Genomic DNA, 25,655 nt, shown 5'->3' with positions numbered 1-25,655 from the left:
CGCAGTTATTGCACGAAGACAACTGCAGCACCACTCAGTGAAAACAAGCATGGCAACGAAGATGGGAAAGTCCTGGCTGCAAACGGGAGCCTATACGCCCCGATGAGCTGCAAAGAAACGAGCGCTTTCCCTTTCCTCTTGGGCCCAGACGCGGTTACCCATTTTAGAAGCCTCCGGTGCTGGCTGCGTTGCCGAGCACCGGTTCAGCCTCAGCCACGCGCAGCAGCAACACGAAGCGCTGTCCGGGAAATTTCGAGCGAGCACTTTCGATATCCGAACGCGTCGCGAGCCCCGGGGCAACGGCGGCGACGGGCTCTAATGGAAAACGCGTCACGATCGGCCGAAATGGGCGCTGGACGTCAACGAGCGCACACAGCCCGGAGGCGGCACGGGTTATGCGTCCGGCGCGCTCCAAGTTTCCAACCACCCGGCGCTCCCCTCCAAGGGCGACTGGGTCGACTCGAAACGCGTCGCGCAAGGGCGTTGACCTTGACTGCGTCCACTTTGAATGAAAGTGGGTTACGACTGAGCCCGGAGGAGTTACGCGCCGTCGCTCATTGTTTCTTTTCGTATCCCCAATCACGCGCGCCGCCGGAGACTTTTTTTTCTTGCTTACTTCTCCCGGCATGAGTCAGGATGCCGGTGCCAAGGCAAGCCTGGCACATGCCGCCGATAGGTTCCTGGCTGTAGCGAGAGGTGCATCATAGCTGGGAAAAACAGCGATACGACTCGGGAACGAGTACGGCGCAGCGAGTAATCGGTCCCGTCACAGCGGCGTTTCATTTTTTCCTGCAAGAGGGGATTCACTCTGTGTGCCCGACAACCGCAACTTTCGCATCGAATGACGCGACCAACCGCCCGAGCTGAAACGAACCCGTGGACTTGAGGGCACTGGCTCTCGCCGGCTGTCGCCGCACGCAAGGCGGCAACATTTGACGGGGCCCTTCCGCCGATTGTCGCCCTTTCCTGCGGTCAAAAGCCGCCGGCAGAGGCGTTCGAACCCGCATCATTGTCGCATCCAGGCAGTGCGTTCGCACCGGCGCGCAAGTGAACTCGCGCCCCACGGGCCGACGCTCGCGTGCGCCGCGGGGCGCGACGGCTCCCGCCTAACCCGTTCCTGCTGAGATTGAACAACGAGCGCAGGCTCCCCGGCTTAAAAAAAAAAAAAAAGATGACTGCGCCGGGAAGTCGGCACATGCGCGGCTACATGGGAAGATTGCAGCCGGACTATCTTCCAGAATTTGTGCCGCGGGAGCGCGACGATCATGGCCTCAGATTGTTGCCCCGCGCAAGGGTTACTTGTATCCAAGTTGCGCTCTCCAGTCAGATCTGCGTCGCCGATACGGGTCGGGAAGAAACAATATAAACGGGCTGCGGACGTTTCAGCCGCGAGGACGATTTGAAAGTTTAAACGGCGAACAAGAGGGCAGGCGATAAACAGCGCGCGCAGAGGCAGTGTTCGGCTGCGAACGACGAGAGGCCTCAAGCTCGTTTTTATAGCGCGCTTTAACGAGCCTCTGAATGGTGCGGAGTCGCGCCCGCCCCTCGCCCAGGTCGGCGCATTCACAAACAAGGCGGAAAAGCCTCCGTTGGACCGACCACCGGTGCGATCTGGCGCTTTGTCGTTCGCGCCTCGAACATGGTCGTTAAAATTCCTCAAAATCACTCCCGGCGCACGTCACCGCGAGGATTAGCGACAGAGTCCTTGAGGGGCGCTTTCTCCACGGCCCCCTTTTTTTATGCGCGCCCGAGACTCTTTACTGTCTCGTTGGCGGGCTGCACTGCGCCCATTGGGGGCGCACGGGTGCGCTGAGAGGATTACTGCACGCGAGGCGTAGAGAATCGCCCAGGTGCCCTCCGGGGGCGATTCACGTTGACTGCTGCGGCGCCTAGACAGACCAACTCAGTGCACGCCTGTAGCAAATGCACCGACAATGCGTTGTTTGGTTTGACCGACGGCGCTCGATTGATGCAGCTCGTGGTCGTCGCAGGGGGAGCAAATGTGGACGCTCAACGCAAGTCCAGCCTGACCCTTCAGATTCCGTTCGGAGAGGCAAAAAGCCGTAAACGGGCGTCTCCTCCGTGTTTTAGAGGATTTTTTAGTGGTCACGTCGGCTGCTACGGCGCGTGCAGAAATTCCTCCGCGCCTGGCACACAATGGTTCGCAAAAGGCCCCTGCGGTGGCAGCAGACGCGCGTGGGCGAGGCAGCGTCTAGGCCGGAAGAAAAATCCGACCGCTGCCTCCCCGAGTTCACCGCCGCCAAGGGCAGGCGGAACCTAATTGCGACTTCGTCAACGCGCAGGGCAGCGCCGGATTGAGACGCCCAGCGCGAGAAAGGAAACGGTGGCGCGGAGTCATTCTGCCCCCCTGCGCGCCCACGCGTGTTTTTACTACAAGTCACGATCTCATTGTCGGCTTTGTCAGACGACGGAGAGAGAGCACAAAATGGGCGGCAAAAGAGGCCCGCGCACGAAAACAAAATGGCGGAGGCCAGCGCGCAGCAGCGGAGCCCTAGAGGAGCGCGCGTGCTTTGGTCGCCTTGAGCAGATTCCCGCGCCCCATTGAGGCGTCGACAAAGCCGCCGCTGTTGTCGCGCGGAGCCCGCGCCTGGGGCTTCGGCGCGGAAGCCAGCGGTCCGCGGTGCTAGCGACCTCAGAGGGCCCGCAGTAAACACGGGGCATTGTGCGTATACGGCGGCTATATTTGGCCACGGCGACCCCCACGGTTTTGGTGGCGCGCGAGGTGAATGGCAGAGCGAGCACCACGCCAACGCGGCTGACCCGGTGCTGCGCGCCCGTTCACTGCTCGCCGGGAAACGCGTGCCAAGCCGGTCAATGGCGGCAATTTTGGACGACATCCAGAAAGGAAGTGTTATGGTTCTCGCACCCGGCGCGTTTCGCAAACGACCCCTTCGGGACTCTTCCGCGCCTCTCTGGTGGGCCGCGCTAATAAGCGCCGACGACCCGAGGTTTCTCTACCGGCCCGACAGCCGCGGGGGCAACGCGACACTGGGGCGCACGGAAGCCGGGAACAATTCCGGCATGTCCCATTCCGCAAACTGATCCTTCACTCCAGGCGCGCCCCCTTCCTGCTGGCGTGAGCGGAACTGGAGGCTTCCTTCCCGTCAGGTGTTTTTCTCGAGCACTTCTAAAGAACCGGCGGTGTTAAGTCGGACAGGTTGCATCGAGAAACAGTCTTTACTGCGTGCCTTACAGCACTTCCTCGTCGTATTCATCGGCATGCAACTCCACACTGCTTTTACTGCAAAAACCTCAGGAATAGAGGCGACCACGTTATTAAATATGCTAGACATCTGAGACTACCATGACTTGGCGTTTCTTTCCACAGCTGATTTACAACACTCCTAAGTCGTATATTAGGATTTCGCCCTTTTAAACTGTTAACGCTGCACATGCAACGCAAAGAGTCGGTCAAATTGCGCAGCGCGCATTGCGACTGGCATAAATGCAATTAGGACAGTGCTGCTTTGAGACTTTTGCAATGCTGTTTGAGTTCCGAAGCTCCATGCAGCAAAACGTACACCTCTATTTTACAACCTAGAAGCGGCAACAGCATGCCAGTAGCTCGCCGGACCCTTGGCGAAGAGGGCTGCGTATTATTGGCCAATACTGAACCGCTTCGCTTCGAAAGATGTCTAAAGCTTAAAGAGACCACCGGCGCACGTGGAACGGTGCAAGCTTCTCGAAGAGCAGGAAGTCCCTTCGCATGGCAGACGCTGTTTAAAGCTTTCCCGAACCATATGCGCCTGAGGCAGAGATTTGTTTGTTACGAGTAGAGGACCATCCACACACGAGTGAGTCGCGGACGTCGTGCGAGCCATTTAGGCGGTTGTTTACGCCCCCGGTGCCGAAACAAGTAGCGAGCGAGCGTAACGAACGGGCGTAAAACATTAGCGCGACTTGCTGATGTGCTTTAAGTGTCACGATTGCAGGTTCGTCAATGCCACCTTCGTACTGCCTGGCAGAAAACGGCTTACAGCTGTAACTAGAGAGCAGCCTTTAACTGAAGAATTAGAAAATACACTAATCTTACTGAGAATACTTAAGAAGGCCTCCCCTTGCGTCAAAGTGCACACACAGTCGCTGTTTACTTCTCTGTTACCTCCGTACCTGAAGATGGTTATTGTGGCATCGTGACTCTCCGCGTAGGCGACGCACGACACTTCCGAGTAAAGGGGACGAGAGCGCGTGCAGCACGTAGCGAGTTTTCGTTGTTTTTTTCTTTCTTTTTTTTTTCTTACGCGCGCGTCCGAAAATCCCTCTTCAGCTCAATGGGGCGACTGTCGCTCGCTCTGGTGACTCTCGCTGTGTGGGGCGCGTGCCGATGTCTGCAGCTTGGCGGAACGAATCGCAGGGAAGCCCCCGGCGGGCCTCTGCGGTGGCAATCGCCAATGCCAGCCCCAAAGGATGCGCTCGACGCGTGCATGGTGCAGCCTCGCACGCATCGCATGAGTGACGGAGGTAAAGAAGGCGCGCGAGGCGACACACCGCACACCCTCTGCGAGCAATAACGAGATCAGCGAAAAGCTGGCGACGGGAACGCTCGGTCACACCCTCCACTCTGCGGGGCGAAATTGATCGCACGGGATAATTGTGCTATTTCGCCGTCTACTTGATCGCGCGGACTAATTACTCACGGGGAGCTTCTCAGTGCTGGTCGATGCTTTTGTCAGAGAATTTGAGGGACACCGCGAATGAAAAAAAAAAAAAATCAGCTCTACTTAATTCGCGACAACATGGGAAGACCGTTTTTTTCAATGGATCTGGCACTGATTGAACAGGTACAATACGGCCGTGGTCGACGTGACTGACATTTGTACGTTTGAGTGGAGTTGATCGACTGTTAACTGCCTGGGGAGAAAAGGTGGCTGAAATGTCCCTAGAACGTATCAGCAGAATCTGCCCTCTGTGACTTGGGTTCTCGTGAGCAGGTGCCAAGCAATTTGTTACCTGGTCGAGACAACACTGGCGGTCAGCATAGCGGCCATCGAAACACAACCATTTCAGTCCCTCTTTCGGCGGCGGTTCCTCCCGCAGCCGTGAAGAGCGAGCACATGCACCACGCGAGACTGGCGTCACGCCCCCTTCCTCTCGTCCGCCGTCTGTGCATGTCGACGGGAACAACAGAAAAGGGGGCGCTCCCGCGTTCCGGGCATCACGCGGAGGCTCGTTCTCCACGGCGCATGAGATGGTGACAGCGCCCTGACGCACATAGCCCCGGTCGCGCCTCTGCGGGCAGTAATTGCCCCGGCCGACCAGCGCAGCTTCCCCGAAGCCCAGTGCGGCGCGCTAATGGCATTCCCCGAACACAGTGATCATCTCTTATGCATGTGGGTCTTGAAGGGCCCGCTACGCGCTGGCGGGATGAAAACAAGGCGGTCGCTGACACGCTTCTGCTGCGCCGAAGGACGCCCAGAAGAGAGCCGATTTCGGACGCCGAGGCGCTCGCGAGTCGTGTGCCTCGGCGTCCGAAATCGGAAAGACGGGGGGGTACTCACAAATTTGCGCTTGGCCTCCTCGGCCTCCTCGCTGGCGACCCGGGCGCGGTTGGCCACGGCGTCGAGCATGTTGCGTACGTCCTGCGGCCTCAGGTGGCCCGCGTGTCCGCTGGCGTCGTCGGGCAGGTTGCACGGGTTGACCCAGAGCGGGTGGTCGTTGTTCTCTCCGGACCGCGACACGGGCGCACTCATGGCGGAGTGGAACAGCACGGCGAGCACTGTGACCCAGGTCCGGGTATCTGCGGGCAGCAGAGAAGATGCCGGTCGGTGGTGGGCCCACCTGGGCCGGGGCCGCGCGGCGCAGCATGGCTCCTTCCCGGGGACACGCGCTACTCTCGATTTCATGCTGCCATGACGCTTATCTCAAACAAATGGCGTGCATGTTTCCCGCAACTTGTTCATAAAAAGATAAGGGCCCATTTTCCCTCCCCTCCGCCCCGGATGTGGATGTGACGTAGGGGCGCGGCGCCGTCATTGGCCGGGCCCCGCAGGTAGGGCCGCCCATTGGACCGCCGCGCGGCCGAGCCCGCCCCGCACGTGGGCGGCGAGCCTTCGAAAGAAGAGCGCGCTTTTTTTCCCCGTAGGTGTGTTCATTGAGCTCGCGCGCAGGTTGGCGACGGCAGCGCCACGCACGGGCCGCCGCCGCCGACACCGCTCGCGCAGACGGCCGCGCGCCGCCGCGCGCGCAGGACGCGCAACAGGTGGCTGCGCGCGCGGGACGGCCCGCGGAAAGCCCCGCCGCGCGCGCGCCCAGTTCCGGGAGGTATTATTGCCCATTAGCACCGATGGGGAGCCACGTTTTTGGCCCGCTTCCTCGAACATTGATTTCGCAACGCGGGACTCGGACGCGCGTCCTCGCCTGTGTTTCCAACAAGTCTGCGCTGCGGTACCGGGACCAGATCTGCAAACCTGTTCGTAGGTTTTCGAGCGTAAGATCGGTCCCCGAACGGCCATCGCGTTGGCGGATTGTGGTGTATGACGAGACGCTTGCTTAATCGCGTGACGCGAGTAGCCCGAGCGGAGGCCAGTCACAAGCGGCACGATCACCAAAGCGCCCGCCACCCAAGGGTGACATGGGCGCAGAGTGCATGGTGCTGTACGAACTGTTTAAAATGACTACGATCTCGCTTTTAGTTCTCTTCAGTTTCGTTCTTTTTTTTTTTGCTCTCTTCGCAACTGTCCGCTAGGTATGAACCAAGAATACCTAAAACACCAAATTTCACAACCACCAATTTTTTTTTTTTTCAATTCAGGGTAGATTTTAGCACAGTGGTATTTTTGCTGCGGGACACACTGACCCTTTAGCCAATTGATTACACAAGAGGGCGGCAAGGCAAACCCCACTCTCTAGAACAAACGAAAATCATGTACTACACAAAAGAGAAAACACGCGAACACAATGTACACCACATCGAACTCACCCAATGGAAACATGAGCCCAGCGAAGCGTATAAATGACGCAGAAAAATGTGTCCACGCAGCTTGGTTCATTATGCACGTACGCAGCGTATGCGTCATGACTGACATAGTTGCCATCCGCAAGAACGGCAAGCGTGATTGTACACTACACCGGGTTGACCGTCTCTCTTCCTCTGGAAAGGGTCGCGAGACGAACCGCTTGGCGGCCAGGGCCGGCAGTGAAAGGGCGGCTGGCCCGCGACAACGACGCACAGCGTCCGGCCAACGCAGTTCCGCCGAGATGGCTCGCGCTGATCTCCGCGGCGGCAGAGACAGAAATGGGGCTCGGCCGCTGGGCGTGTGCGCGGGTCGAGGTCTCCGACAGGGCAGCCCCTTCGGCGGCCTCCTCCGGAGAAGTGGCCCTGGCGGCGTCTGGCCCTCCGATGGGCCGGCCTGACAGCTTTAGCATCCAGCCTGTAACACCTGGTCCCGGTGCCGATAAATAACGGCATTCCGCGGGATCGGCGGGGAGCGCGGTGCTGACCGGGTGTCCCTGGGACGGTTCGGCCGTTGACAAGCCGCCGCTGGCGTATTTATTGGGACCACGGGCTGGCGCGCGTTTCCCGTATGGCACCGGCGCAGCGGGGGCGAGCTCCCTCCCGGCGCACCGTCCGGCGGTCGCGTGCAATCGTAAAGCGGCGGCGGCCCTGACGTCACTAATTTATGGCTTAAGAGGGACGCCGTCGAGGGGACACCGAATCGGGAAGCGGCACTTGGGGAATGACAGCCAATTGTTCGAGCGCCGATTCTCAGCACCTTCGCGGCATACCCTCTAGGGCCGTAAAGCCCCCCGGTATTACCGAGTAAAAAGAAACAAGTCCCGAAGGCGATACGGGACACTTGCATTAGGTCATCGCTCGTTTTGCCACCAGCGCAGAAAATGCAGCTGCAAAAGGCGTCTCTCCCCTGCTCGTGCTTTGTCGCGCGCAATCGACGGCGGCACAGTACTCAGAAATGCCGTCAGTTTTACAGGCCGAAACGGCGCTGGGAAAACACCGAGTGGCGGCCGCACCGGTCGCGTGGGTTTCCTCGACGGACTTGAGGAAGAGCACGCGCTCGCCGTCGACGGGTTCAGAAACGGTGCGCCCTGTTGGTCAGCCTCGCTCCGCGATACGCGGCCGAGCGCGGGTTTCGGAAGGCAGCGGCGGACGACCGCTGGCACGTCGGAGAGGGCCGCACTTGTCGCTCGGCCACTGTTTACGGCCGTTCGCCCGGTGGATGCCCCTCCACGCACCTGCGCTGCTCAAGGCTGCGCGCGCGGCGACGCAGTGAACCCGAAAAGTCTCTTGGCCCAAAACAGCGCTGGTCGACGGCCACGCGCCGCAACGTGACACCGCTAATTGGCGACACCGGCCGCGCACCCAGCGACGGCGGTCGCCGAAGGTCGCCTTTCGGATCGGAAAGTTAGCGCCGTGTGTTTCCCCGCGCGCGTTGCGTCACACGCAATGCCACAAAAGAAGTCCGATCCGGGATGTACGCGCTCGGTTTATTTTTGGCCCTCGGACAGCCTCCTCCTTGCAAACCAGAGGCGCCCCCGTCCGGCGCGTCCCGACACGCCCTCTTCTTCGCAGCTGTCCGCGCTTTCTCTTCTGCCACTCGCGCCGCCACGGCTCACTGGGCGCGCTGACTAAGCTCGCCTTCTGGTCGAACCGCTGCTCGCATACGGGTGGGCAGAAAGAATCCGCTACGCACAATAGCGACGTGGCGAAAGGCGCCTTCCGCTCGCGGGACAGCGCGCTCGGAGCCCATAGCGCCACCATAATGAGGTCGTTGCTTTCGCCTGCCGACGCGTCTGCCAGCCCAACTGGGTGACTAGATCGCTTGGCGCACGTGCCACGACTGAGGTGTGGGAAAAGCGGTGAGCTTTTTGTTTCTCTGCGATAACAATGAGGTTAACGGAACTCGACACCTTACGACATGTGTTGGGATACCCCAGGAAACGGACTGGGACCGTGTCATCACCAGCTCGGTGGGTCGGCCGGACTCCTCATTCAAACGTATTGTGTAACCATCATCTTTGCCCATCGCTTACCAAACCGTCTGAATCCAAACTTTGTAGTCTATCAAATTCCGGAAGATGAGAAATTTTGGTGAGGAAACTTGAAACGGTTAAAGCCTCACAAATCAATTTGCGATGAAGCATAGCGGATCAAGTTTGACTAAAATCGGGACTCGTGTTTAGCCACCTTCTCCTATGCGCTGTCAGTAAGCTCGAGCAAGATACTTGAGCGCTGTTTGGGCGAAGCGGATCGACAAAGCTTTGGAAATAGCATGACGATACAAAGTAAGGTTCCAATTCTGAGCGGGAATTTAGCAGCAGAGGTCGAATGAAGCGCAGTGGTGCGCCTTACTGCACTTGTCAGTGACGTGGACAGATCGCTTTTCACGGTCAATCAGTAGCTCTGAATAGGCGAACAGGTGAATTTCACCGGTACAGGCAGCCTTGGTGCGGGTTAAGGACGAGTAATCGAAACCAGAGAGCGATGACAAACGCAGAAGGACGAAAAAAACTGGGTAATTGCTTTCCCACACGCTATTTTCCTCCCCCCCTCGCCGTGCTTCGCAATAGGCTCGTATTCACAACCGAATTCCTCGCTCTGACCCGCGCTCGCCCAGGAGGGCCCGCCTCTTTGCATAGATAAAGCGCGTGCCTGCTACGGTGGCGTACTCACTCAGACCTCGTGGCTCTGGCAAGACCGGATTACAGAATCAAAAAGCGAATAAGGGGAGAGGAAAAAAAAAATCGGAGCGCAGCACACGCCAGCAGTGGCGCGGCCGGTAAGGAGCGGCTCGTTTGGGCGCCGTGACGATCGGGAGAATGATTGGAGCCATATATCTTTGGCGCGGCCAGCGAGACGGGCGCAGTTTCGAAGCGCTGCAATTAGGCACAACGGGAGCAGCGCGCGGCCTTCGCGCCCAGCGTTGGTTGACCGAATCGAGGGGGGGAGGGGGCGAACGTTTCTTTCGCGTCGCATGCCCGCGCCTCACGTCAGCGCGGTTATCGGCACGAGATCGCGGGTGCATGCGACCACGCCTGCAGTTCGCGGCCGGCGGGCCCCGCGCCCGTCGCTTCGCCCATTCGCGGCGACCACTGCATTGTTGGAGCACAGCGCAGCGTGCGTCTGGGTGCCCCGCGTTGTCCGCAAGCTCCGAGTCATTAACGGACAGCCCATCGTGCCATGTTCGCGTTTCTTCCGAACGCCAACCCGGCTGCGATACTAACTCGGGAGCTCGCAAGAGACGCGCTCATCTCTAGATTCACCTGATCAATCAGTAGAAGGAACAAAACAACGCGCATGCGGCGTTTCATAGGCTACTGGTCTACTTGACTCCCTTGATGAAGCATGTCCCGTAGTCTTGTTACTCCCCAGCTCGTATCAACACACTTCCCGTTGCACGGTTCGTGCGTCATTACATCCCGAAGAGGCATTGGCGAATGGCCACTTTAGAGCCTGCTCGGTTTGATCTTGCGAAGTACGAAGCAATATCAGAGCTCCCTGGGAAGCCATATCACCTGCCGCTTCCTACAGCGCGCACAGGTGTGCGGCGATGGTAACGTCTATATCCAGGTTCGTTGGTTCAGGCAGAGGAAAAACCGGACTCCCAAGCTGAACACCCCGCAGAACTCACTCCTCAAGACCAGCAGATAAAGACATCTACGATTGCCACAGTACTGAAGCAGCCCTGCAGTTAGTGTCTTCAAAGGAGAAATCGACCACGACGACTAGCTGGTTAACTCATCACGTACTACAAGCTGCTCGATCGACGTTATCGCGCGGAACAGAGTTGCGAGTGCCGTCATTCCGCAGCGTTCCCCTCCGCTAATGCCACGTTTGTGCGTGCAGCAGCGCATCGATTTGCAAAGCCTACTAAACGTTCCGAACGCGAAACGATACGGGGACCTCGCCGATAGAGCCGCCGCACGTGATCCACGAGCCAGCTGACCGTGGGGAGGGGGGGACGTGCGTAAAGTGAGTAGCCGCCGGAGAAGGGCATGAATCGCCGAGTGGTTTCACGCGCGGCGATCGTGACGCTCCCCCCCCCTCTCGCTATCTCGCCGGCGAGCGCACGCTCTGTGCGAAATGAACGTCGTGATTGAGCCCGTTTAGCCGCCCCTAAACGCTTTTAATAAAGCGCCTCTCGACGGTGCGCCCGCAAATGCATGGGTTCAGTGCCTGCGGCGCTTCTGCGGCCGAGGCGCGTACTCGAGCGCGCACTCAACACGTGTCCTCCGTGGCAAGGGTGGGGCCGCTGTCTTAATGCGCTCGGGGTCGAAAGGAGGCTTCGTCAGAGCGCCCAGCAGCCGTTCCGCTGCAACCCTTGTCTCGCTAGCGCTACAGGAGACGGCCGGGGCCGGAACCACGCGTTTCCCACGGCGGCCCCTGGCAGAATAGGCGGCCGCTTATCGGCCCCGCGAATCGGAGCCCCGACCCGCGCAGTCTAATTTGGCGCCTAATGCCGTCGGCGGCGGCGCGGGGAACCAGTCGCCGCGCGCTCGTTGCCGGTGCCCGCTAATCGGCCCCTGCTGCGGCGGAGGTGTCCGCGGCGGCCAACCCTTTCGCGGCGACTGCGAAAAGTACAGGGCTTCCGCGCTCGTTAGTGCGCTCGTCCCTCTACGGTGCGCCGTGGGACGTCGCCGTCTCGGCCTAAGTGGCCGCCGCACATCCATCCTTCCGCGTTCTCATCGTGTGTGCGGTCTCGCTGTTATTGTCGGCCCAGTGCACCCTCCAGCGAGCGGTGCCCATCTCGTCCACACAGGGAGCCCCGGGAAGAAAGCGAGCCTCCGAGTCCGGGTGCCGCCACCTATTGGAACTGCTGCGCATGCTGTACCCGCCGTTCTCAGTCTGAGCTCATTTCTTGGACGCGATGGCGACCACTTGGCGGGATTAGTCAAAGGGATGTCTTCACCAAAAGGTGCAATTGCCCGGCGACGCCTATATCTCCGTGTTCTGCTAGCCTCGCGTGACGTAGTTGCTCTACTATTTAGTCAGGCCGACAATAGTTTAGGTCATAGTTCTATCAAATCCAATCATATGCGCGACAAAAATTAGTGCAAGTCAACGAGTGAATCAAAAATCTCGAGTCTAAGCTCCAATCTTCCAATTAGCTATACCGTTCTAACACATGAACAGTTTGAAAAAATTGTCTTAGCCAAAAAGTCTCCATTTGCTATCTTATCGATTACAGACAGACCCAACTGTACAATTAAAATCATCTGAACGGGTGTTCGGCCTTCTCATAAACAACGAATCTGAATGCGACGATCCGTTACCAAAGTCAGTCTGAGAAAGAGAAAGCTCGAGCCGCTGGCTCAGTCTTTAGCTTTTCTGAGAAATGTGTTATGTAGTTCATGCATCCAGTATCTCGCATTCAAAAAGCGACGACTTGAAACAAAAGCCCTCGGACGAAGCACTCGCGCTCGGTCCGGTTGCTTTGGAGCCCTTGAGAGACGAGAACGCATTGGTTGCGTCAAGGCTGATTCGTAACAAGGGCCAGCGAGCAGCCTTCCCGCAAGACAAGGCTGTTCACCTCGCAAGCGTAACTTCGTTTCGATAAAGGGGCTCACGTATACGCACAAGGTAGATAAATGCCCATACCATACTCTCGCAGGCATTGTTTGCAGAATGCGCTCTGAGTTAACCGAATCGTCACCAAAGCTGACAGAACAAGGGACCAAACTCCTGTTCGGAAGCTTTGTCGAATTGGGAGGCGCCAAGTAAACAAAGTTTTCGACGAGCGGGCCTTTGCCTCGATCTCGCTGCGTGAGGCGTCGCCGCTCATCGACATAGCTTTCGAATGGAAAAAATTTTCAGGCATTGAAATTAGTTGCTCTGCTTTACCACCGGGGTGATATGTCCAAACAATGACCAGCGTATACGTATGAGCACATCGTCTGCTAAAGCTATACGGGCGCGCACACATACCCCGTGTGTGAGGAGCCAGCCGTACTGAGCTGTCCTGTTGCTGCCTTCTTTCTTTTTCCATTAACAAACAATTCAAGTCCTATGTATACAGACGAATGCCAAACGCGTACTGAGCCAAAACAAAGTTAACGCAAAGCTTCATGTTCACTACAACTCATTTGATCGCTTGCAACGACGACATAAAATTCCATACGGGCAAGAACAAAATATAACAGATGGAAAATAGCCACTACACGAAACTAACAATGACAACAAATCTGGGCCGAAATTCTATAATGAATGTGGGCAAGATATGCGCAGAATGAAGATACAGCAGCTGGTGATGCTGCTGCATCTTTCTTCCACAGGCGGCGTAGAAATCGCTCAGAATGAGCACTCGTTCATTCCCGCCTGAATTTGGGAGTCATTCTTATGTTGTGGTGCATGGCAAGAAGGCGGGTGCCGGCTGACGCAAGGTAGCGGTGCTATAGCGAATTAGTCCGCGGTGCGCACTTGCTGTGTTCATCCCGGGCAGTGACCTGCGCGGTTTGACAGCTGAACTCTTTTCAGCCGGCTAATTCGAAAAAAAATCTAGCCTGTCTTAGATTGCGGCGGAATAACGTCCCCAGTTCGTGTTTTTTTTTTTCTTCCTACAACTGGCTTACCGCTAGAATATAAAATATACGAATACCTTGTCGGCACAGATCAGAACCAATCGCACGTCCCACAAATATGACAGTCAAGTAAGGCACAGTAACTCCTAGATAGCCGGTACCTACCGAAATTCCAAGACCACAGTTACGTACTAATCACCTGTGTTTGCGCCTACCACATAAACTTCCGAGTGAATCAACAAATAAAAGTTCGGGTAGTTGACAAGTGCTCCTCGGAGAACAGCCAGGGAATATAGATATCGCGCTTTCTACGGACGGGAACCATCGCGTTCACAATACGACCAATCGATCAAACAAACATTGGGGCAGAAAGATACACCGGAACGTATTCCCACAAGCGACGACACACAGGAGGAACGGCACGTACCGGCGCACTTCCCCTTCAGGCGTCGGCCACATCTTGAAGGCTTGTCATTCAGCACTGACATCTACGTCCACTGATATCCACCGGGAGCACGTCGCGAACCACAGAAACGGCGCTGTGCGGCCGGCCTCGAGGCGACTGCTGATTAAACCGGCGCGCTTTCGCACTCGGCTGAGCGGTGCCTCGCATTTGATGACGGGCCCTACGACGCGCTCTCTTTGCCGCATCATCGGTTTATCAGTGACGCTAAAATGACGTCGATCTCCTAAAACCGGCTCCCGCGTTCGGGCGCTCCCGGCGGGCACCGTAAACACACGCGGGTCCCAATGTGCACCGTAGCCGGAGAAGAAAATCGAGTCTTCCTGGACAGAATCGGCGCCACCGTCCCGGGCAGCGAAGGCGGCGCGCGAGCACGTGCTTACCATGATGGGGCCTCATCGTCCGCGCACCATCGTCGTCGAGTCCGGTGCGTGCGGCAGCGGCGGCGGCGCCGTGGCAGGTGGCGCGGGTAGTAGCCCGAGGAGTGCCGCTCTCTCAGAGGCGCTTACTCATCGCGGTCCAGCCAGCCCTCGCTCGCGCCCTCGCCCCGATCGAGCGGCGCTACGAAATGGCCCCGCTGGACGCATGCATGTACGGGCGCGAGGAAGGACGCGCGCATGAACGGCCCTCTGTCGCCGCGGGCCCCGGGGCGATCGGCAGCACCAAGCAGTCTAGAAAAGCTGCCAGACAAGCCAGCCTCCTTCCCAGTCGCCGCCAATCTGGCCGCCGCTCCGTCTGCGATCCCGCTCACGTAAGCGCGCGCACAACCCCACCCCTTTGACGGCGCCGCACATCATTAGCCGGATTCCTGCTGCCGGTGGCCCACTTGGCTCTGGGCTTGGGCCACGAGCCGGGTTTCCGGCCAAGGTCGCGCCTGGGGATGCGTCCAGGACAGCGACCCTGTCCGTCCCTGAGCGGGCCCGCCGGGGCAACGGCCGGGACACGGATACAACCGCCGCCCTCCGGCGCGGAAGGCCGTCGGCCGACGCCGGATTGGCCACCAGGTCGCAACAGCGCGACGGACCGATTGAAGACCCACAGCCGCAGCGGACATAAACATCGTCGGTTCCCTTGGCTTCACATGAAAGCCAGACAGACGTTGCCTGAAACGCTTCCTCTAAGGTCGTTGCGATGGCACAAGGGTCTGCATCTTGCATGCCTAACTGATCGGACGTCTTAAGGACGCGGTTTCGGACTCTCTTGTGCCAGCGAGGATCTACAAAGAAACAGCGCACCTGGCACAGTTCTATGGCACGCAGAAACCGCCTTGGGCCATCCTTAGGTGATTTTGCTTAAGAGCCGTGCAAGGGGGTTTCCCGCTGCTATTTGCGCGTGATAGCGCAGCACCATAAATAATGGCCACTGCAGCTTGGGACGCTCACTAATGCGGCAAGCAGAGGTGCCGCCTTTCATTGCACTCGGGCGATGGTTCGCCGACGGCACTGGAACAATGGCTGAGGATCATGTATGCCGGCTCTCGGCTCGATCGGAAGCTACGCCAGCCGCTTATCGGTCGTGGCAATCTTCACTGCAGCGGGATGGGAACACAGCCCTCATCGTCATTTGTCTTTGAGCGCGCCGAGGCCTTGAAAGCTGTGGGGCAGGGACGGCGAAACTGCGCTGCCTGCGAGTACACCAACTCGGTATCGCGTGTGCGCTCCGATCGCCCGGGCCGTTTGCGAACAGCAGATCGTAGGTGTGGTCTACTCTTTTCATTGCGGGAAGCGCTTAATGGGCATTCAGGAACGGCTCTCGCCGACAAAATGTGCAGAGAGAGAGAGAAGGAGAGAGTTGCTCGGGCAACAAGATTTTCCTTGGACTCCCGACGCTCGCGCCGGCGTTCTAAAAGCGTGAGATTCTCGCAAATGCGCAGGAATGCCTATCGGTAAGCATTCTAACGCCGAGAGCGTGCAACCGAACGCATAGACTGCCGAAGCGCTTTCGCCATTGCGCGTGATCCATCTGGTCGGAGGGGCGACCATCGAGAGCGATTGGCGCTGCGTTCCAGCAGCGCTTTCGCGCGGTCGTTACGGGGCATACACACACCGACGGGCATCTCGCGGCTCCGTAAGATAACACCACTTACGCGGGCGGGCGGCTTTTCTTGTTCACCCCGGCGGCAGCGCCAGACGGCCGGCAGCCTCGGCCGCGTTTCCCCGGGGTCGGAAGCGTCTGTTGCGAACGGAAGCCGTCGCTCGGCACCGAAGGGTGCATGCACGCGGCCACAGCGCCGCGTGGCCCGAGTCACGCGATGGCACGTGGCCCCGTGAGCCGTTCTGGCCAAGCGAACACGCCCCGCATCTGGTGATCTCCTTCTCCCACGGGTGCGCGCTGGTTACGCGCGCCGCACGTTGGAGAGAACCCCCCACCCGCGCGGCGGCGCCGATTACGAGCCGCGATTAACCGTGGTGCCTCCGGGGCTGACGGGTGTTCTCCGCCCACGGCCTCCTCCCAGGCGCTGACCGCGCGACGCCCGAGAGGCATGCTCCCTGCGAGAAAGAGGACCCTTGCGCACTCAAGGAGGGATAAACAGCAGAATAAGCACGCTTGTCTTGGACACTTCACACGCGCGTACAAAAAGTGAGGGCGGCAGGGAAGGGCCTCGCGCAAGCTGGGCGAGTCGGCCAGACGGCGTGACACCGGTAAATCATCGCGAACGGAGGAGGGCTATAGAGTAACTGGCTAACGCGGGCCCTAAACGGCCGAGCTGCAGCAAAGGTTCACTCCCTTGTCCTCGCCTCTCGACGCTAATCGGCGTTGTGTTACAAGGTGCATGCACACGGACTAGACGATTTCCGAGACTCAGGGCCGCGCATGCAGCTACGTGCTCGGCGAGCCGTTTTCTGGCGCACGAGGCGTGCAATTTCTTTATTTTTATTTTTTACACCAAAGAGTTAAGGCGATGTCGGAATGCAGTGATTTGGATGGCACCGCAGAGGACTCTTAACTATCGAAGGCTGGAGGATTCCCCTCGATCTCTGCAAACGACAGCCTCTGGACGTCTCAGGCATTCAACATTTCGCAGATAGTGTGCTCTACTCCTTTTATTTTATTTATTTTGTAGCGATAGCTACATTACGGTAGCATTTCGAGCCTTCAGCGTGGCTGGTCACGTGGTGCGGAGCAGCTGCCGGCGGCGCGGAGCCGTGGCTCATCACGTGGTTGGGCACGTGACCAAGTTCCACTCGGCCAGCTGTAGCTATCGCGTCACTCCAGGTTTAACCAGAGCTAAACCACCGCCAATTTTTTTTTTTCACTGTCTTAGTGCGAACACCACCCATGTTGGCCACGACTTGATAAGATTTTGTTTCGCAATGGCGACGGTAACGCAAGTAAAGGCGTTTCTTAAGCGAAGTGTTAACGACCACCGCGGAAGTGGCATCACTGTCCGCGCCACGTGGTAAATCCTGTACGTGCGCTCGCGTGCGACAGCTCCATCGATCACTGCCGTTTCGTCATCGTGTCTGGTTGTCTCGTTCATTAGGCACACGGCGAGATAGCAGACCGGGACGGCAGGAGCCATCCGGGAGGCGCACCTCCGACGACGAAGGCTTGCACTGCCTTGGCAGTCACGTGTCACTTGGGCGTGCAACGCTGGCCGCCAACACACTCCGAGCGACTCGTGAAACAATCTTGCAACCCCAATCGCCGATTGGGCAACGCGACTTTTCCGCTTCTGTCTGCGAGCCGCTTCACTCTCGCGCTCTTCCGAGGAAAACCTTTTGATCGACTCCTGAAAAACACGAAATCGGCCGCACGGCTCCAAAGAAAGAAGCCCCATGCATCACTCGATACACGCTGCCTACCAGCATTCGGGCATTTCAGACCTGTTTACGTGCGGCCCACGCGCAGTATCACATGACAGCTGGGAGGGGGAGAACGGCGTGCCGTTACTCCCATCCTTTTCGCAACTCGTCCGGACACTTGAAAAACATCCGAATGCAGTGCTTCTCCTCTCCTGCGCACGCGCGTGTGGGAGGTGTGGGTTACTAACCCACCTCAGGCCACGGGCGTTATTTGCCCATGGCGGTGCCTCCGGCGCATAACAAGGCGGTGCCAGAGAAAACAGCGTGACTCTCTTCTGTCCGCGACTCGTCGCAAAGGGCGCTCATCCCCACAGACCAAAGGAGCGTCCCCAGTGAAGGGCACTTGCTCGGGGCTCAGCGCAACCTGAAACGCTTCTCGTTCCAAGATTGCGCGCATAATTATCCGCAGCTCCCTCTTCGTTCCCCCTCCTTGTCTCCGATTGACTCCATGGGATGGAGAGACGCCGCGGTGAGGCACTGGTACCTGCACACTCTGCCTCGTAGGCGAGTTAGCGCGTCCGAGGTAGCGAGAGAACTACGATGCATGCGAACTATTGGTATTCGGAGGCAAACGACGCCCATAGAGAAAAGGAAGCATGCGGGAGCATTGACCGCGAAGTTGGCACTAAGCTTGCGCGCATATTCGCTGCAGCCATGAGGGTGCCTTCTTCAGTTGACGGGCATGCCACACGCCTCACGTGGGCCATAGCCGTTTTTTTTTTCCCTCCGGGTGAGAAGTGGAATGTGAGAATGTTTTGACGACGCTGGCCGTGACAGTGCTGCACACTCAGCGCCTTCTTCCTTCGTCGGGTGTCAGTAAGTTGGCGATCGAGGGTGAGGAACATGCCTCCCGGCGGCAGGCTTCTTACGCCTGGCGATGCGCCGGTGGACCTCACAGAGGTGAAAGGGGGCGAAAGCGGCTTTAACCAACACCCTCTGTCGGTGTTGCCTTAAATCACTTCTGGTCCCCAAGAGTGATGCCCAAAGGGCCAACATACGTCGGGACTAGTATCCCCCCCCCCCCCCTTCATAGTACCAACCACCACCACTCACTTCGTATCCATGTGAGAGAGAGAAACAACCTATTCAGACTGGCGCGCGTTTTTGCCACTGCTAAGGGTTCATTCGCTCCTCGCACAGGGGTGACAGCAAATCCTCGTTAGCCGCGACTTCCCCGTGCTGTGCGAGATTGTTCCGCTGGTGGCCCTTGGGATGCAGGCCCCATTCAGCAGGTGTAATTCCTTAAAATGCGGGAAGGCAAAGAACCAAGCACTGAAAGCTCCTCGTGGCTCTGGTGTTCCTGCGGCCTACAAGTCGTGCACTAAGTGGTTTTCGGGCGTCGCAGGTCTTAACGACTACTGACCGAGCACTGGCGCAATAACCACCCACTGGTGGCATGGCTTCTGGCTGTTCGGTGGCCACCAGTGACCCGATAAACCCGGCGGCTTGCGCGTGTGCCAGTGGGCTGCGCGCACAGTCGCGGCGGCTCGGGTATCCGCGCAGAAGAAACTGGTTTCCTCGTTTCGGTCTGCCCGCAGCTACTGTCGTGTCGGAGACGGCGCGCGGAGGCGCTGATGGAATAATGAACGCGTTCGCCGCCCACGACATCGCGTCGGGCTCTCTCTTCTCGGCGCTCATTACGGCCGCGCTGTCCCCATTCATCACGGCGGCGGCGATGGCTGTGGCGCTGCGCGACCGACGGGGGCCGCCCTCTTCGGCGCTTTCTTTTAGCGGGCGCTTTCTTGGCCCCCCTCGCCGTGATCCAGATGCGGCTGCGCACGTGCGTCGCGTGAAACCGCTTGATCGGCCTGCTCATGATCCTCAAGAGACTGAAGGCACAACTGGTTGTCACTCTCACAAGGCTCGTCCTATCACTCAACTACTGGGGAGAGAGGGAACACTGACCGGGGTAAAGGTTCTGCCCTACACTGCGGGAAAAGGGACGAAAGACATAAAGGGGAAGGCGAACAGGGAGCTACGTATAAGAACTGCGTGTATGGAGAAATCACCCCCAGAAACGGACCAGTGCCTGGCAGGCCTTCAGGGCCTCTGCCCAAGAATCTTTGTCTCAGCGACCCAGGATCAAGACGGTCCAGTCAATGCACGGCGGCATAACGATTCCGGTATAGCGAATAGAAGCCATGCTCCCCACGTACTGAGCGCCATCATGTGTATTTTGACTTTTTTTTTTTTTTTGCGAAGATCACCCAGAATCTTGTAAGTCACGTTTCAAGTTTCGAGAGATTGTGCGAAACAGAACGCCTATTCTGTGGGGAACAGGAAAGGTGTAAAAGCGGAAGGTTTTTAGGAATGAGCAGCTCTCAGACCGAAAGATACGTAAAGAAGAACGACTTCCGCTTGATAAGCTCGTTTCTCGGTGTAGTGATTAACCAGCCAATAAATGTACAAAACCAGTTTCTACGAGCCTTTTTTTTTTTTTTTGACCACGGTGATCCAGAGAGCGGACCCGAGAGACGACCGAGGCAGTCTCGTCCTCTGTGGTGTAGCTGCGCTGACAGCATGCAGACCTGACGCAATCGCACGGATGATAAACAAGCAGGGAAAGTTACTTTGAGCACTCGATGTGGCGGGCAGCGGCGACACGTTCATTGCCACTGCACGGGTGCATACATATACGGGCGACCTTGAAAAATAACTTTTCCTCGACATCGGCCCCCATTTTTCCGCAGTCAGCCTCCCCCCCCTCGTTGTTTCTTTCCTTATTTCATTCTTCCGCCTCTCCGCGGCGTGCCCCCGCATGCGCGGACAGGTGGGGTTCCCAGCGGGGGGGTGCGGCGCCGCTTGTGCCGCATTAATCGTGCATGCGCCGTGGCGCGCGCGATGCATCAGTGGACGAGGGAGTGCGCCCTTTCCTCCGGCGTGGGCTGCTTGCGCAAAGACCGCCCTGGCTTTGTTTTGGTCTGCAGTGCGGCCTTGAGACACCCGCGGCAGAGCTGTCATCCGCGCGGCCACTGCTGCGAGCCGTTCGTCGGAGCTGCCCCGCGACACGCGGCCCGGCTGTCTGCGGGGCGCGCACCGCCCGCGACGGGGACCTCCTCCCCGCTGCAGGTTAATTGTTGCCCCTCGCGCGATCCGCGGCAGCAGGTACTTGGCACTGACTCCGCGTAGAATCACCGCGCCGCTTTGGGCCTCGATTATGGCGCGCTGGCTGTTATGAAGCGCTAAACTTTCCAAATGTGGTCGCCTAGTAGTTTTCGCGGCTCACGCACGGATTGACGGACAGTTCAGGCCTGCTATCAGAAAGGAACATTTGCTCTGTCGTAGGCTTGCGAACGTGAGGCGCTTATTCAGCGTGGCGACTTGCTCAATCACCTCATCGCAGCAGCAGCCGTGCAAGAGGCTCAGAAGTGTTTCGACAGCCTCGGTGTATACACGACGCCTGGAGTCATCGCGTGTCGCCAGTGCTTCAGAAAGCGGCGGTATTGAATGGTTCCAATGGCTTCGCCTAAGGGAGAGAGTTACAATTTGTCTGTACCTGCAGCTTATCTGTAAAGTTGCACGATAACCTTCGCGAAACACGTGAGCGCACTACGGGCGACATCGCTGTCCTGTACTTCAGCACCTGCTGTTTGCTTCCTGCCTATTTTAATTCCTGTAATGCATTTTTATGAATAAACAAAAAATTGTTGGTCGTTTAGCTCTGGTTAACCCTGGTCGCAAGCGAAAGGCTGCATCTCCCTGGCTAAGCTTGTGGTCGAGCGACTGGGGGTTTCCGTAGATAGCCATACTGACGCAAACGCAGTACTAGGATTTTTTTTTTAATATTTGTTAGACATCTTGTTTTCTTCGAAACGACATTAAATGCGCTCACACAAGGCGGTATATGTTTAATGTACCTTCGGTGATATTTACAACTGTATTATTGCTCGTTGTATGCGGAAACAGGCGTCATTTCCTTTTCTTAAAACCAACTTTCATTTTCCTTCGCTTACGGCGCGGTTCTGTTGTCCACCGAGAAATGTGAGACAGGCGTAATTTCCTTTCCTTAAAACCAACTTTCATTTCACTTTCCTTCCCTTACAGCGCGGTTCGGGTGTCCACCGAGATATGTGAGACAGGCGCCATTTCCATTTTTGACCTCTAGCTACATTCAAGGTCAAACTTGCGGCCCCGCTGACGGCTCGAAAAGCTGGCGTAGTGAAGCTTTTCGCTGCAATAAGTGAATTTGCAAGACGCCCGTCCATAAGCTAGGGAACTCAAGTACACGAGGTGTGTACTTGAGCTGCGGCCACACTGTTTCCAGGAACTTTCCAGCTTGAAATATCCTTCAGCTGGCATTGCGCTTTCCGGGTGCAAAGAGACAGACCTACATATAACGCTGACGACACACCTGGAACAGGACGATGCCATATGCAAGCATCTGGAAACCGGCACATTCTGGGAGTCGTCATCGCATAATGCAGTCTACCACGGGGACTATAAACGCTGTGGCCCATCGGCTGCAAGTTCGAATTCGGAGCACGTTAATGAAATAACATTCCTGCAGCCCCATCTCTCACGAAATGTTCCGCTTCTGTGTGCATTTTTTTCAGGCCTAAACATGCGGGGGACTGACCACGCCAAGTACGTATACCACGTGTAAATAAGGAACATGAACACTACAGCCACGACGCCTGTGACCCGAGTTGACCTCAGGAGTGGCGAAAGTTCATTGCTTACGTGTTAAGACTGAGTAAGCCAACCAAATGACGGCTTAAACCTTTTCCAACTCCGCAAATTATGAATCAGACGCGTGAAATTTGGCCACGGGCAACGCAGTCACCTGATTTCCAGAGTGAATTACTCGGCTGCTGCCCGCTGTATGCATATCCATGGTTCTCTTTTTGTACCGTGCACCGTTGAACGCGCGGTGCCTTACGACTGGGTTTTACGAGGTAGATTAATTCCCTTGTCACACACTGGGGCAAGCTTAGTGTCGCTTTCACGAAGTGCACTTTCCTTGAGCGAGCAATACTTTCAGTGCACGCTGTCACACGGAAGAAAGAAGTGATATTTGGAAATGATGATGGATGTTGCAGCACCTTGTGCAAATTGATTTGTTTTCTCCTAAATACTTAAAAATGCAATTTTATCTCAAATATAATTAGTCCAAGTTAATTTTCAGAGCTTGATTTCCACATCTGAATGAATGTTGTCGACTACAATAAGCACCACAATCCGAGGCAAGCAATACTATACGGGCGTTTCGAATGTCATTTGACTCGACTGCCGCGCCTTGTGCTGCAACACGAACTTTTTAACTGAATTCGGCTGAGATACATTCCTGTCGACAGAGTTCCGCGAAGACATTCTGGATTTCGAAATGCATTCGAAACGCGTAAACAGCCCGCACAGACCAATAGCTGTTTCTATGGCTTCGACCCACCCGCAGCAACACCGGATGATTACTTCGGTCTCAATGGTTGTTGATTTTCACATCTGTTGCTCTCTTTTTTCTGATCATTGTTTATGCAAATATCTTGCGCACTCGCTAAATTAGGCCTTGAACATCATAGTACACCGCTGAGCATTTACCGTATAAGCGCGAAATTAGAGAGATTTAGCGTACCGGAGACGTATTAGCGTATAGACATATACGGGCTTACCGGGAATGCGTGCGGCCAGGCGGGGCCAGTGCGCGTGAGCAGCCGGCACACGGTAAACCGGTATACGTCTCCGATATGCTAATACGTCTCCGGTAATACGTCTCCGGTACGCTAAATCTCTCTGTCTCCCCAGGAATGCACTGATGAGGACGACTGCACTCCAGTTGGCTTGTTTACATCGCTGTGTACAAACAGCTAGTGTTCGTTTTCATAACATAAAGCGCAAACTACGTTAGCAACATTCAATAATATCTTCTCTTTCGTGCCGGTTGTACCCTTGCTTGTTTACGCAATGCGACAGCTCTGTGGGAAGCGCTAATGCGATCGCAAGCCCGGGAAACACTTGGTAGCCGGGTTGCCAACATCGCGTAGTACCGGCGCTTCTCGCTAACTGTCCCTGCTTTTTTCTGCGATGTGACGAATATCTAATTTTAAATCGCTTTATCCAGAAGTATGCCGCCTAAAGCATTGCGCGGTAATCTGAGTTCCACCGGCGCTTTCCGTTCATTGCATGCGCGTCCTGGGATGTAAGAAATAGTCGATTTCAGGTCACTGTTGTCAAAACTGCACTCGTTGGCCATTTGCATTCGCTTAAACTTGCGAATTTGCTCTCCACAATCGCCGAAATTGCGCACGCGGACCCTGCGGACTCGTTAGGCCTACTCGTTCGCGGAAGGGGGTCGTCGTCACTTGGCAGGAGGAAGCTCCACCCTCTTTTGGAATTCCTGCGTGAAGTTAGTGATGTAAAAGTCACCTTCGACCACGCTATAGCTCTGACCGGGAGAGTAGCTGTTAAAGTGAGCGCATTATGTTTAGATCCTGATGATTTGTTCCAAAATTCAAGAACAAATTCTCATTAAAGGCACAATCAAGAAAATAACAGAGTTTTTGTTTAGAATTTTAATGCCTTTTTATTCTCAAAACATTTTTTTTTTATGTCGGAGCGCTACACACTCGCCTTGCCGGACCAAGTGGAGTGAGTTCGCCAAACACACTTCGGGGCAAGTGCGTTCTGCAGCGTGTGTAACTAAAGCTCATCGTGTGACACTGCGCGAATTACATTGTAGGCGAATGTCACTCGTTGAAAGTGACCCTAAATGCACCCGTGTGAAAGCAGTATAAGAACTCTTCAGGGCTTTTTTTTTTTTTCGACATTATAATTAGAACGTCGAGTTGCTGTCGAGCGGTGCATAATTGAAAAAAAAAAAAGAATCAAGTCTGTCACCTACAGCTCAACTTGTAACAAGGTAACCACGTGGGCTAGTTGGTGTATTTCAGACATAACTTCACCAGCGAAAGCACGAGACACCAGTAGAAGAACACGTTCCAGCGTTGTTCTGTGTTCTTCTTCTCCTGGTGTCTCGTGCTTTCGCTGGTGAACTTATAGCTCAATTTGGTAGAGCCTGCGTAATAGACCGAAACTAAAGGGGTTCGAACGATCTCCAAGGAGGTGTGAGGCATTCCGAGCCGCGCACACGATTCGAGGACCTCGAAGAATGAAGTATACTTCGCCGTTGTCAGTTGATGCCACGGCTAACCCTACTCCTCGCACCGAGGTCTCGTTTCAGCCGCGACTCGCGCCGCGAGACACGCGGTCTGCTGGGGAGTGGGGTGGCGATCGGGGGGCGGCGCTCCGGTTGCACAAGCCATCCATCAGAGTCAATAATGGCGATGGCCTTGTGGCTCCTCCGGGGCCGCGCGAGGAGTTGATGCCCGCGGCGGCGCGCGCGTTTCAAAAGCGCGCGAAGGAGTCGGCGCTTGCGCAACGCGCGCTGTCTGGCCGCCTTGCTGTTGTTCGCCTGACAAAGATGGATGCGGCCCGCCGGGATGCGCGTGCTGCTGACCAATGTGTTTTTCAGGCTCGCCGCTGGTTTCACGCGTGCTCTGTTTGCTTTCTTGGCCAAACACTTGTGTCCCGCCGAGGTGTGCCTAATTAAAAGGCCACGCGGGAGGTGTGCTACCGCGAGTGCGCCGTTCCCTTCGCTACGTCGTCGCGATCGCGCTCGATCGGAGCGGGCCTCCTCCCAGCAGCGGCTCCGTGTAATGACACGCGCCCGTCTTCGCGACGCTCGGACGAGGGCGCGGACTCGCACCGCGACGGGTGCAAAGGATTATTTGCGCGGCGATCGAGCGAATGAAAGCGGAGCTGTGTGGGTGGCCGTCCCGGCCATTTAATTATTAAGGTCATCAACGCTTAACACGGTATTCGGCAGCGTCGGCCAATCAACAGCTTCGCAGAAAGTTGAGCGCCGCTGCGAAAACAGCGCGGAATTCGTCGGCGTGGTA

General features: G+C 56.7%; 1 protein-coding gene across 6 annotated transcripts in view; it reads right to left on the bottom strand.

The window, feature by feature from the left end:
• Positions 1 to 25,655, bottom strand: part of LOC144113072 (uncharacterized) — a 128,757-nt gene that overhangs the window by 11,478 nt on the left and 91,624 nt on the right. The window contains exons 1-2 of one of the 6 annotated variants that reach the window (XM_077645976.1): positions 16,044 to 16,145; positions 5,520 to 5,758 (exon numbers count right to left, since the gene is read on the bottom strand). In XM_077645976.1, the coding sequence (XP_077502102.1) occupies positions 5,520 to 5,711 (192 nt within the window). In that variant the 5' untranslated portion in view covers positions 5,712 to 5,758; positions 16,044 to 16,145. Of the gene's footprint in view, positions 1 to 5,519; positions 6,074 to 6,940; positions 7,063 to 13,921; positions 14,062 to 14,340; positions 14,438 to 16,043; positions 16,146 to 25,655 lie in introns of those variants that run through there. The other 5 variants (XM_077645973.1, XM_077645972.1, XM_077645971.1 and 2 more) reach the window with 5 other exon arrangements.

The sequence above is a fragment of the Amblyomma americanum genome, chromosome 1 (assembly GCF_052857255.1).
Source record: "Amblyomma americanum isolate KBUSLIRL-KWMA chromosome 1, ASM5285725v1, whole genome shotgun sequence".
NCBI classification, from domain to species: domain Eukaryota; kingdom Metazoa; phylum Arthropoda; class Arachnida; order Ixodida; family Ixodidae; genus Amblyomma; species Amblyomma americanum.
The sequence above is the reverse complement of the archived record's forward strand: the minus strand, read 5'-3'. Positions and strand labels throughout refer to the sequence as shown.